This window comes from Medicago sativa, chromosome 3 (assembly GCF_051527215.1).
Source record: "Medicago sativa cultivar Bolivia chromosome 3, Bolivia_mono, whole genome shotgun sequence".
NCBI classification, from domain to species: domain Eukaryota; kingdom Viridiplantae; phylum Streptophyta; class Magnoliopsida; order Fabales; family Fabaceae; genus Medicago; species Medicago sativa.
The window spans coordinates 53,554,710-53,566,768 of record NC_140751.1 but is presented as its reverse complement, the minus strand read 5'-3'; the positions used below and the strand labels follow the sequence as shown (position 1 = coordinate 53,566,768).

The 12,059-nt window shown below is 36.2% G+C and overlaps 2 protein-coding genes across 2 annotated transcripts; both read left to right on the top strand.

The window, feature by feature from the left end:
• The first annotated feature begins 6,020 nt into the window (after window positions 1-6,020).
• Window positions 6,021-6,920, top strand: LOC146938318 (uncharacterized). The gene has a single exon (XM_085749614.1). The coding sequence runs from the start codon at window positions 6,021-6,023 to the stop codon at window positions 6,918-6,920; it is 900 nt and encodes a 299-aa protein (XP_085605740.1).
• Window positions 6,921-6,932: 12 nt separating this feature from the next.
• Window positions 6,933-7,764, top strand: LOC146938317 (uncharacterized). Its single transcript, XM_085752262.1, has one exon. The coding sequence runs from the start codon at window positions 7,053-7,055 to the stop codon at window positions 7,752-7,754; it is 702 nt and encodes a 233-aa protein (XP_085608388.1). The 5' UTR covers window positions 6,933-7,052; the 3' UTR covers window positions 7,755-7,764.
• Window positions 7,765-12,059: the final 4,295 nt, after the last annotated feature.

Below are 12,059 nucleotides of genomic sequence, written 5' to 3'. Positions count from 1 at the left end.
ACTATCAAACTACCTTTTTGAACATGATGTGCCTACGATTGATCTTATTTGACTGTGTCACATATTTACAGATGTGGATAGTCACACACTTGATTAACATATGTTAATGTATCAAGTGTGAGTTGACGTTCTACATTGTATAAAATTGTAGATTTTGAACAACATATAAGTGAGATGACACATATCTTAATGACTTAAGATTTTTTGTGAAGATGTGGTGTGGCAATCTCACTTATATGGTTGCTTTTGACCTAATATGGTGATCTAACTCAATGTAGGCTCATCTGAAAGTCTGAACATTATCCCAAAATTATGATAAACTACTTTGTTAGGTATTGGATGACATTTGTTAATTTTTTATCTTAAATTTTAGTTATTGGTTGTTATCCACTTTCATGCTATATCTTTTATTTAACCTCTATTATTTCAAATTCTTTCACTTTTGATCTTTGGTTGGATTTGACAATGAAAAATTGCATGTGTTTTGCTAATTTGACAAAATAAAGGGTTGTTGTATTTATTATTAAAACAATGTGACATTTTTTTATTTAGTTTAATTTTTTGGTAAAATATATACTAAAAAATTTCAAACTCCTTCAACAAACTCGTAAATCACCAGGAATTCACTCTATTCTATATACTCTCATAGACAAAGCACAAACATTTCTTTTTTTTTTCTTATCATCTCTCTCGTGTTTGACTTGCTTTTTTGTCTTCTATCTTTTTCTAATTTACTTTCTCTCTTCTCATGAATGAAAACAATAAAAACATTCATCCATTAAATCACCACCAACCCACTTTTATAGCATATTATGTTTTCTCTGATCTTATTTGGTTATGTTACCAGATTACAAATGTACAAAGTCTCACACATAAAGGAGATATGTTAATATGTCATATATGAGTTAAAACTTCATATTGGATGCAAGAGTATGTGGTGAGAAACATATAAATGAGATGACTTATATACCTAGTGCGTTCAAGATTAGGACGGAGATGTGGTGTCAATTTCATCTTTGTGGTTACTCTTAGCCTAATGTGATTATCCATGAGAAGACTTTTGGTATTTGCTAGAAAGTAACCATGGAAAAATATTGATGTGTTACTTGAGCTGATAAATTACATATTTATTTAACATTTTAAATGATGTGATATTTTTTAATAAAGTAAAAATGAAATGGGAAAAAGAAACGTCATATTAAACATTCCCTTAATTAAGGGGTGTGATCGTAAAAAGAAGTGGTATACTTATTCAGTCATTTAAATTGAAAATAAATCATATTTACATCAAACTGAAGAAAATATCTATATTTACGATGATGTGTATTTTTTTTTTATGAACGATGATGTATATATACTTGTTAGTAAGCATTCCATTAAAATTCACCAAAATAAAAATATGATTGTTGGTGGACATATTCAAAACTACCAAATACATTTGAAAAAAAATAAAAGAATATATTTTGCATTGCGGATGTTTTTATCACAAAGAAAACTTGTTATTTTTAATTTATTTATTTTTTATAAGTGAAAGTTTAGTGAGTCAGACTCCAAGGGCTCATCTGAATTAGGATAGATTTTGAGATTTATTGAGCTCTAATCGAGATACTTACGTACCACCCATCAAGAAGTTTTCACGTTAGCAGTAAAAGCTAAACTCACGACAATTGAACCAAATCTTCATTGAGCAAGAATATATGTTTTTGATACTAAATGGGAGAAATCCATAAATTGAAAGTTGAATTAGGAAAATATGTTAGTACCACTTGAAAGACATTTATTTAACAAATTAGTAATCACCCACAATTAACATATATCTGCATAACTTGACCCAAAAAAAACAAATATAGACATAATTGATTTTTTGTGTAAATGCTGATATAAAAACATTTAATTTAGAATGGTACCATAATCATCATGGACAATTTTTTAATATTTATTTGAATATTTTGTTTTATAAAAATGAAATATCATAGCATGAAATGAGGTAGAAAATGAGAGACCGTCATGTGTACTTTATATGTAATGTAAGACAAATGTTTATTATAAAGATAAAGATAAAAATATAAAGATCTGTAGTGTGATTGAGAATGTGCTTATATTGTCGATATATGTTGATTTAGTTGATAATAAGTTGACTCCAACCCCCATTAAAGTGTGAGTACAATTCTCAATACCAGCGTTAGGACATCCTCGATGGATAATACATTGTAATCTCTTTTTGATTCTTGAGGTTTTCTCTTTGGACTCAACTCACCTAAATAAAGAGAGATATTGACCAAAAAAAATCTCACCTAAATAAAATTATTAAAAAAAACGAATATGTTTTTTTTAGGGGAAAAGATATTATGTTTATATGAGTAAAAAAAGGAACATACTTGTATGGTGTGTTTTTTTCTTGTGCTATTTTTTATTGTTATAAAAACATTAAAATATACTAATTTCCAACTTTTATTCTGATGATATAATTCAATGCAAGGTTTTTCCTAAATAATTCCTTTCCATTTGGAAAATGCGTACACTTGATTTTATCAATGTCTATGATTGGCAAAAAAACTGTGAAGACCAATTGATGATTGCAATTAAATTGAAGAAATCAAATAAGAAAAAGGGGACAATAAACTTTATCGGTTTTCATGGAAAATAATATCATTTCTTTTGCATAATGAGGAATGCTAGTAACACACATTTTAATAAGCATTTTTTAACACACTTTTTTGATTGGTTAAAACTCACTTGAGTTCCACCAAATTTATAAGGGTCTCACATGATTTGGTGGAACCCGTGCGAATTGCAACCAATAAAAGAAATATGTTGAAAAGTGTGTGTTGCTATCATTTCTCTTTTTATAATACTACCTTTATAGAGGTTTTGAAAGCTCATTTCATTCATTTTTATAGATAGTATACGATTTTTTTCTTAAATGTCTAGGCCTTTCATATTCTATACTACTTTTTTGGGTTCAAACATGCATATTCATTCGTTAGCAGTAACAAAAAACAAAATAAAAATTTTGTTAGCAAAAAAAAAACATGCATATTCATTCAATAATAATAAATGGTTTTAGCAAAGAGCATATACATTAATATACACGGTTTTGATTATATATATAATTTTTTTTTTGCATTTACTATTATTTTGTTGCATACATTTGTCATACCCCAATTTTTGACTTAAGATCCCATTTCATTTGTCTTTTGGCCCGAAGTATTTTTGCCTGTTAATGTACTCTCTTTAATGCTCAAGCTCTCATGAACATTGTGTTTATGCTCAAGCTCTCATGAACATTGTGTTTATGCTCCAGCTCTCATGAGCATTGTGATCATGCTCAAGCTCTAAAGATGAATCTTGATGAGCAAGCAAGCAAAATATCTTAAAAAAAACAAGACTTGGTGACCAAGTATGCTAAAATAATTAAATAATGGTGTCTTAGTGGCTAAGAAATGCAAGGACATTAACAACAATGCATCTTGGAGAACAAGCATGAAACAGCTGTAAAAAGATAAGATATTTTTACTGTTCATGTACTTTTCACTGTTCACACACGCTCCTGGTCCAAGACAAGCTCAAGCTCTTAGTGTTAAATGCTGAGGTCGAGGCTGACAAGCTCAAGCTCAGTGTACAAAAGTATGAGACAATGGCAGTTTTGCAATTCCTATCAACAGCAAGGGTCTCTACACAAGGATGAACAGCTGCAGATGTTTAAGGATGAAGGTTGGCTATAAATAGAAGCTTTCTCTCAACAAAGAAAGGGAGAAAAAAAAAGGGGAAGAATTGGAAATACACTCTCAAGCCTACAATCAAGCAATAAATTCATCAAGCAATCTCAAGATCAAAAATACTCTCACAGTACCAAATCATATTTTCACATCATAAAACCAGTCACACAACCACCACTTAAACCACCACAAATCCATAACCCATCACACCCTAAACCAAACCACATCACAGCTCTATCCAAGTCCAGCAAACCGATTGGAAACCTGCACAAAGCCGGTCACAACAGAATCCATTTTCAAAAAAAGGTAGTATTTCATTTCTTAGATCCAGGTTTGACTCTAACTCTTTCAAAAAAAATCTTGAGCTTGTCTTGCTCGACCTCAGCTTTAATTTCTAGAGCTTGAGCTTGTCTTGTTCGACCTCAACTTTAATTTCTACCTAGAACTACGTAGCTTTGATTTCTCCATCGCACCTGGAGATACGTAGGAGCAAGATGAAACTCTTGTCAAGCATAATAATAAAAAACCTTTTTTTTTTCTCTACATTTAAACATGCAAATATATCAAAATCATAAAAATATTTTCATAAACAAACCTTGATCTTAAATCAAGCGATCGCTCATTTTATTTTCTTTCTTAATCAAATCATCAATCAATTTAATTCTACTTAGGGTCATTTTTCTTTCAATATAAAAAATACAAACAAATTCCAATTTGCCACTTGGCTTTCCTTTTTAAAACCTTTTTCAAAAACTAATAAAAAACACAAAACCAATCAAACGTCAATTTCTACCCCAAACTACGAGGTTTTGATCCTTCACGGGTACGCAGGCAAAGGACATGCGTCCTTCCAAATCAATAAAAATGTAGATAAATTAGGTCTCTCTTTTCTTTTATCATTTCAAATTCCATTTTTTAAAGCAAGCAAGTTTATAGCACAAAAGTTAAATAAAATCAAGAGGTTCTCGTAGAATACTACGAATATTTAGGGTGCTTAACACCTTCCCTAAATATAACCAACCCCCGAACCCTTAATCCCTAAAAATGTGGTATTTGAACTTTTTTCCACTTTCTTTTGAAAAGAATTAAATGTTCAGTCGTGAAATCAAAAGTGGGTCAGACGCCAAATCAAATGGCCTTTCGACCAGTCCGAAAAATGACGCGACAGAAATGGCGACTTCACTGGGGACTATAAGTAAGAGGGTTGAACCTAACTTGGCATTATTTAAAATTTGTGTTATAAACTTGCTAAAAAAATGTTTTTTTAAAAAGATGGAAATTACGTGTATATTTGTTCTCTTTCTTCTTTCTCCTTTCTAAACGTGAGTGGTGAGATAAGTCCTAACCCGGACTTGAGGGAAATATAAGATAGGGGTGGTAAACTCATAGTGGCATACCGAGAGTATTCTCGCGTCTTGACACACGTGAGATAACCACACTTAGCGGAGGAGCTTGAAGTGATATTTGTCGGCGTGTGTTGTCACGTTTAGACTTTATTACTCTTAAGTTTCCGTTTGAACGCTAAGAACCTTTAGTCACCTTTAACCCATCTTGGCCTTTTAGGACGTAGTGCGGTGGCTAACCGGGTGTTGTCTCGGTATTAGTCGACACGCGATGCTACACTCAAACGAGACTTTCCTGCGAACGTTGTTGGACCGGGTGTTGTCTCGGTATCCAATAAAATTCGGAGGGGGTTGGACTTTGGGAACTTGGTAGAACCCGTTGTTACAAGTGCAAATTAAACCATAGTCCTTACCAAATGGCGTTGTTACCCTTGACTCCAACATTATGGATGTAACCTCACCATGTTTTCACCATTTGTGTAGCATAATCATTCATACATGCATACATGCATAAAAACTTTTCTCATCAAAACATCGAATGATTTAGATAAATTTTTGTAAACATCAGAGATATTCCACCTTGTAAAGATGAACACCAAGAAATACAAACTTTAAAATCTTAACTAAGCTTTTGGCTTTTGTTAAGAACTTCTTCCTTGGTTTCGTTCTTACCTTTTGAAAATAGAACCGTTTGCAATATCTTTACAAATTTTCAAATGAAATCATGTTCATCTGCGATGTTTACAATTCACCTTGACTAATCCTTCGATAACAAAAAAATTGTACATTTTTTGCATAAGCATTTCATACATCATGTGCATTGCATTAGTTTCAAATTCAAAGTCTCACACCATTTTCTTTTCTGTAAAAAAGTCAACTCATATCAAACAAAGTGGCCCGGCATACTAATCAAAGACCTACTCGCATTCATCGCACTCGAGCTTACGTCAGAAGAAGGATGTCATCCACAGAACAAGAAAATGTTGAGCTTAAAGGGGAAGTTGATCGTCTAAAGCTTGAGTTGGAGAAATTGTCAATCATGATGGACGTTATAATGGCTGAGAGGGAACAAGCAGTAGCCTCCGAGCCAATTCCTAACGGGGTTGTTTCCGCTACGGCTGAGGGTATTTCACAGCCAATCGCTACTGCGGCGGCATCTGCTGGAATTTCGCAATCTCTTGAGGTGGGTTGCTCATCAGGTGACAAGTACAACGAGGGTTTCCATCCTCCGGGTCCTGAAAGATTTACTTTTAACCCTCTGTATGACATGCCAAAAGGTTATCCATGGGGTATGCCACATATGCCTAACGAAGGTCTTCGTCCCGAAGTCAATGAAATCCCATTTCCTTACGGTCAACAGATTCGTCGGGCTACCGTAACACAGGCAGGGCCTACTGTCCATACAACTCAGCAAGAGGAAGGGCAAATTTATCATTCGGGTAGTGTACTGGGTAATGATCGAATGGGCAACCTGGAAGAGAAATTGGAAGGAGTACAGAAAGAGCTGAGGAACGTTCGTGGCAAAAAGATGTTCAATCAGAATGTGCATGACCTCTGTCTGGTCCCAAATGTGGTAATACCTTATAAGTTCAAGGCACCGGCCTTCGAGAAGTACACGGGAGAAACTTGCCCGCAAATGCACTTAACCATGTATGTAAGGAAGATGACGGCTCACAAGGAAGACGAGCCCTTGCTTATCTATTGTTTTCAGGACAGTCTGGCTGGTCCTGCACATACTTGGTACATGAATCTGAAGAGTGTTGCTTCTTTCGAGGAACTGGCAGACGCTTTCCTCCAGCAGTATAAATACAACTCATTTCTGGCACCTAACAGGAAAGAACTGCAATCCATGTCCTAGGGGCACAAAGAGTCATTCAAGGAATATGCTCAACGTTTCATTCAAAAATCTGCTCAAATCCGCCCATCTCTGGATGAAAGTGAGTTATCTGATTTGTTCTATGAAACTCTGAGCCCTTTCTACTCGGAGAAGATGTTGGCCTGTGCTTCGCAAAAGTTTACCGACATGATAGACATTGGAGTACGCATTGAAGATTGGGCCCGAAAGGAACGTATGGCTAAGGAAAGTGGTTCGTCAAGCGGTCCATCGGGTAGTTCATCTGATGGTAATAGGAGATTTGGACACGGACATCCGAAAAAGAATACGCAGGAAGTCGGCATGGTGGCTCATGGCGGATATCAGTCTGTATATCCAAACTACCCCTATATCGCCAACATCACACCACAAAGACCACCAAGGCCTCAAGGACCTCTACCATATTATCCGCCATTGTATCAGCAGAATCATCAACCAAATAACCCTCAGCAATTCCACCAGCAACCATATTACCATCCTCCATCTCAGCAACAACATCGTCCTCAAGCTCAACAGCAGCCTCGTCCGCCTAGAAACCAATTCGCTCCTATACCCATGTTGTATAAGGATTTGTTACCTTCCCTACTTACAAGAAATCTGGTGCAACTCAGGCCTCTCCCTCGCATGCAAAATCCTCTACCTGCATGGTACCGTGCCGACCACACCTGCGAGTTCCATCAAGGGGCACCGGGGCATGACATTGAACATTGTATGGCTCTTAAGGATGAGGTCCAGAAGCTAATCCATAACAAGGAGTTATCCTTCACAGACCTGGATCCAAATGTGCAAGTCAATCCACTACCAAATCATAATATCTAGTGTTTTTGACACATGGAATGACCAGCCGCAGTCGGATTGTCATCGATATTTCCTTCCGCTACTCAATTGTTCAAGAAATATATTTTCTTGTTGCTTTATGTTTTTTTTCTTTTTCAAAAAAATCCTTTCGTCCCGCCCGAGACTTAAGTGAACTTGTATAGGGCTTTTTGCTTCATGTATTTCCCATTATTAATAAAAAGATCATCTTGATCCCAACTTTGTTTTTATTTCTTGTACTTTCTGGAAGAATGGTAATACAAAAAAAAAAAAAAACCAAAATCATTTTCACATATCTGCATAATCATAATGTTTATATCAATAAGCAAATCATGCATTATTAAACCCAATGAGCACTTAAACCCTGTACTCTCTCTCAACTTTGAGTTCCTTGTATCCAAGGCTAAAGAGAAGGATGATGAAGAAGTTTCCAATGAGATTTCTCGCCTACTGGGGCAGCTTGGCCATCGAAGCTACAAATATCAAGAAAGATTGTCCAGAAGAGGACTTTCATGTACAAAAACTGGCACGAGATGCTACAATTTGCCTTGCATGGGTATTGTACTTCAGTACACACTTCAACCGGAGCAATCCCCCTCTATCCCTCAGTATACAAAGGCAGTGCTTCTCGTGGAAGTCAAAGCCCCGTCGACGGAAGTTCCAATGAATTTAAAAGTGTTACCGCCGTATGTCGTGGACAGTTATATAAAAAGGATAAAGCAAGTATGCAACAAAGAAGGTTTGTCCCCGCGAATGTCAAGAAAGTGACTTTGTGCTCAAAAATATATTACCCGATTCCAGGGACAAATGGATGGCAAATAACAATGAATGTTAGCAAACTTATGAATACCGATGCAGTCAAGAAATACTTTGTTAAAAGAAAAGCTCGATAAGTCGCAAACCTGAAAAGGCGGCTTGGACAAAAAAAGAACGTCTCGATGGACTGAAAACCCGAAAGGGCGGTCCATGCAAAAGTTAGAGACATAAAAAAAATGAATGATGATTATCCTGATAGATTGAAAACCCGAAAAGGGCGATCTATGCAAAAGTTAAGGATCATGACAAAGTAACTGCATCAGTTAGGCACAATCCACTTGGGGGCATCCAACTGTCAAAAAAGACCTCCGATGTGAAGCAGCTGCAAATCAATGACTCGGAACAGTGGTTGATTCAAAGTTGTCAGGGAGAATAGCGGTTATTGTGTTCAATGTACCTTTCCCTTTATAATTACCATTTTCCAAACATTTTAAAATCCATGGAGCCACACCTTTGGCATGCTACCACTCCATTACATTAATTTGAGCATATGCCCATTTATTTGGAACTCTCACTTATTCTATTTAATTTCTTCTATTTTTGATGAAAATACTTGAAGCAAAATTTTCAAAAAAATACAAAAACTTTTTATTTTACATCTTTTGAAATGCATAAACAACATGTACATCTTCTTTGAACTTATGAGTAGGTGAAACATACATCAGCATCCGTCTCAAGGACAGTTAAATTCTGCAAGGTAAGCATGACCAAAAGCTGTGAGATGACCTCTGTCAAAGAAAAAAAGAAAGAGCTCGCTAAGTCGAAAACCTGAAAAGGCGACTTAGGCAAAAGTGAGCATCCCGGTGGATTGAAAACCCGAAAGGGCGATCCAGGCAAAAATTAGGGATTCGAATAAACAAAAAAAACAATACAAAAAAAGAAAAAAAAAAAAAAACAAAGACAGGGGCATCACATCTCAGGTGGACCAAATGAAAGAATGCACTTTATGCTGGGTTGATTAATGGCAACTTCTGCCAGTGATTTGTTTGAAGGGCTTTACCCCAACGATGTATAATTCATCCCCAAGTGATGTTATTCCCCAATGAAGAGTGTGGGAAGCTTGTAACATGCTGTCGGGCCGCTTTCTTTGGACCTGCCCAATCTTGTCTCAACAGTCTTACCGTTATACTGTCATACGAGTCTCATACGCATACATTCATTCATGCATACATAGCACTCATATCATCCATACATAGTTGCATTATCTTCATGTTGTTTTACTCCAATGTATAAAAAAAAAGGGTCATCCCCAAAGTGTCTAATTCATAAATGTCACCAATCAATTTGTATTCAAGTGGCAGGTCCCATCCCATCAAATAATCACTTTACCAATACTTTATTTCCCGTCTTTACCACGGCAGTTGGTAATAGACAAGCTTTATTTCCCGTATTCCCGTCTTTACCACGGCAGTTGGTAATAGACAAGCTTTATTTCCCGTATTCTCTTTACCACGGCAGTTGGTAATAGACAAGCTTTATTTCCCGTATTCCCGTCTTTACCACGGCAGTTGGTAATAGACATGCTTTATCTCCTGTATTTTCGTCTTTTACCACGGCTGTTGGTAATTGACAAGCTTTATCTTCTGCGTTCCCGTCTTTTACCACGGCTGTTGGTAATTGACAAGCTTTATCTTCTGCGTTCCCGTCTTTTACCACGGCTGTTGGTAATTGACAAACTTTATCTTCTGTGTTTTCGTCTTTTACCACGACTGTTGGTAATTGGCAAGCATTTATTTCCGTATTTCCGTCTTTTTACCACGGGCTGTTGGTATTAGACTAGCATTTATTTCTGTATTTCCGTCTCTTTACCACGTGCTGTTGGTAATAGACAAGCATTTATTTCTGTATTTCCGTCTCTTTACCACGTGCTGTTGGTAATAGACAAGCATTTATTTCTGTATTTCTGTCTTTTTACCACGGGCTGTTGGTATTAGACAAGCATTTATTTCTGTATTCCCGTCTTTTTACCACGGGCTGTTGGTAATAGACAAACATTTTTTTTCTGTATTTTCGTCTTTTTACCACGGGCTGTTGGTAATAGACAAGCATTTGTTTCTGTATTTCCGTCTTTTACCACGGCTGTTGGTAATCGACAAGCTCTATTCCTCCCCAGTGATAACTATCAATTTGTCTCTCAGTCAACATATGTTTGCCACTTGTTGCATTCGTAATGGCATTTGCACGCACTCATATCATTCATATAAGCATTGCATTCTCAGCATTTCAACTGGTCAAAATTGGTGTACTTAGTATTTAAGTCTCTTCGACCCGTTGATTTAAAAAAAAAAATTTTAAACCCCGTGACGAAGAAACTTAAATAGGGGCATCTGTCATACCCCAATTTTTGACTTAAGATCGCATTTCATTTGTCTTTTGGCCCGAAGTATTTTTGCCTGTTAATGTACTCTCTTTAATGCTCAAGCTCTCATGAACATTGTGTTTATGCTCAAGCTCTCATGAACATTGTGTTTATGCTCCAGCTCTCATGAGCATTGTGATCATGCTCAAGCTCTAAAGATGAATCTTGATGAGCAAGCAAGCAAAATATCTTAAAAAAAACAAGACTTGGTGACCAAGTATGCTAAAATAATTAAATAATGGTGTCTTAGTGGCTAAGAAATGCAAGGACATTAACAACAATGCATCTTGGAGAACAAGCATGAAACAGCTGTAAAAAGATAAGATATTTTTACTGTTCATGTACTTTTCACTGTTCACACACGCTCCTGGTCCAAGACAAGCTCAAGCTCTTAGTGTTAAATGCTGAGGTCGAGGCTGACAAGCTCAAGCTCAGTGTACAAAAGTATGAGACAATGGCAGTTTTGCAATTCCTATCAACAGCAAGGGTCTCTACACAAGGATGAACAGCTGCAGATGTTTAAGGATGAAGGTTGGCTATAAATAGAAGCTTTCTCTCAACAAAGAAAGGGAGAAAAAAAAGGGGAAGAATTGGAAATACACTCTCAAGCCTACAATCAAGCAATAAATTCATCAAGCAATCTCAAGATCAAAAATACTCTCACAGTACCAAATCATATTTTCACATCATAAAACCAGTCACACAACCACCACTTAAACCACCACAAATCCATAACCCATCACACCCTAAACCAAACCACATCACAGCTCTATCCAAGTCCACCAAACCGATTGGAAACCTGCACAAAGCCGGTCACAGCAGAATCCATTTTCAAAAAAAGGTAGTATTTCATTTCTTAGATCCAGGTTTGACTCTAACTCTTTCAAAAAAAATCTTGAGCTTGTCTTGCTCGACCTCAGCTTTAATTTCTAGAGCTTGAGCTTGTCTTGCTCAACCTCAGCTTTAATTTCTAGAGCTTGAGCTTGTCTTGTTCGACCTCAACTTTAATTTCTACCTAGAACTACGTAGCTTTGATTTCTCCATCGCACCTGGAGATACGTAGGAGCAAGATGAAACTCTTGTCAAGCATAATAATAAAAAACCTTTTTTTTTCTCTATATTTAAACATGCAA

Coding starts and splice junctions, on each gene's coding strand:
- LOC146938318 (XM_085749614.1), top strand. CDS start 6,021: ATGTCATCCACAGAACAAGAAAATGTTGAGCTTAAAGGGGAAGTTGAT.
- LOC146938317 (XM_085752262.1), top strand. CDS start 7,053: ATGTTGGCCTGTGCTTCGCAAAAGTTTACCGACATGATAGACATTGGA.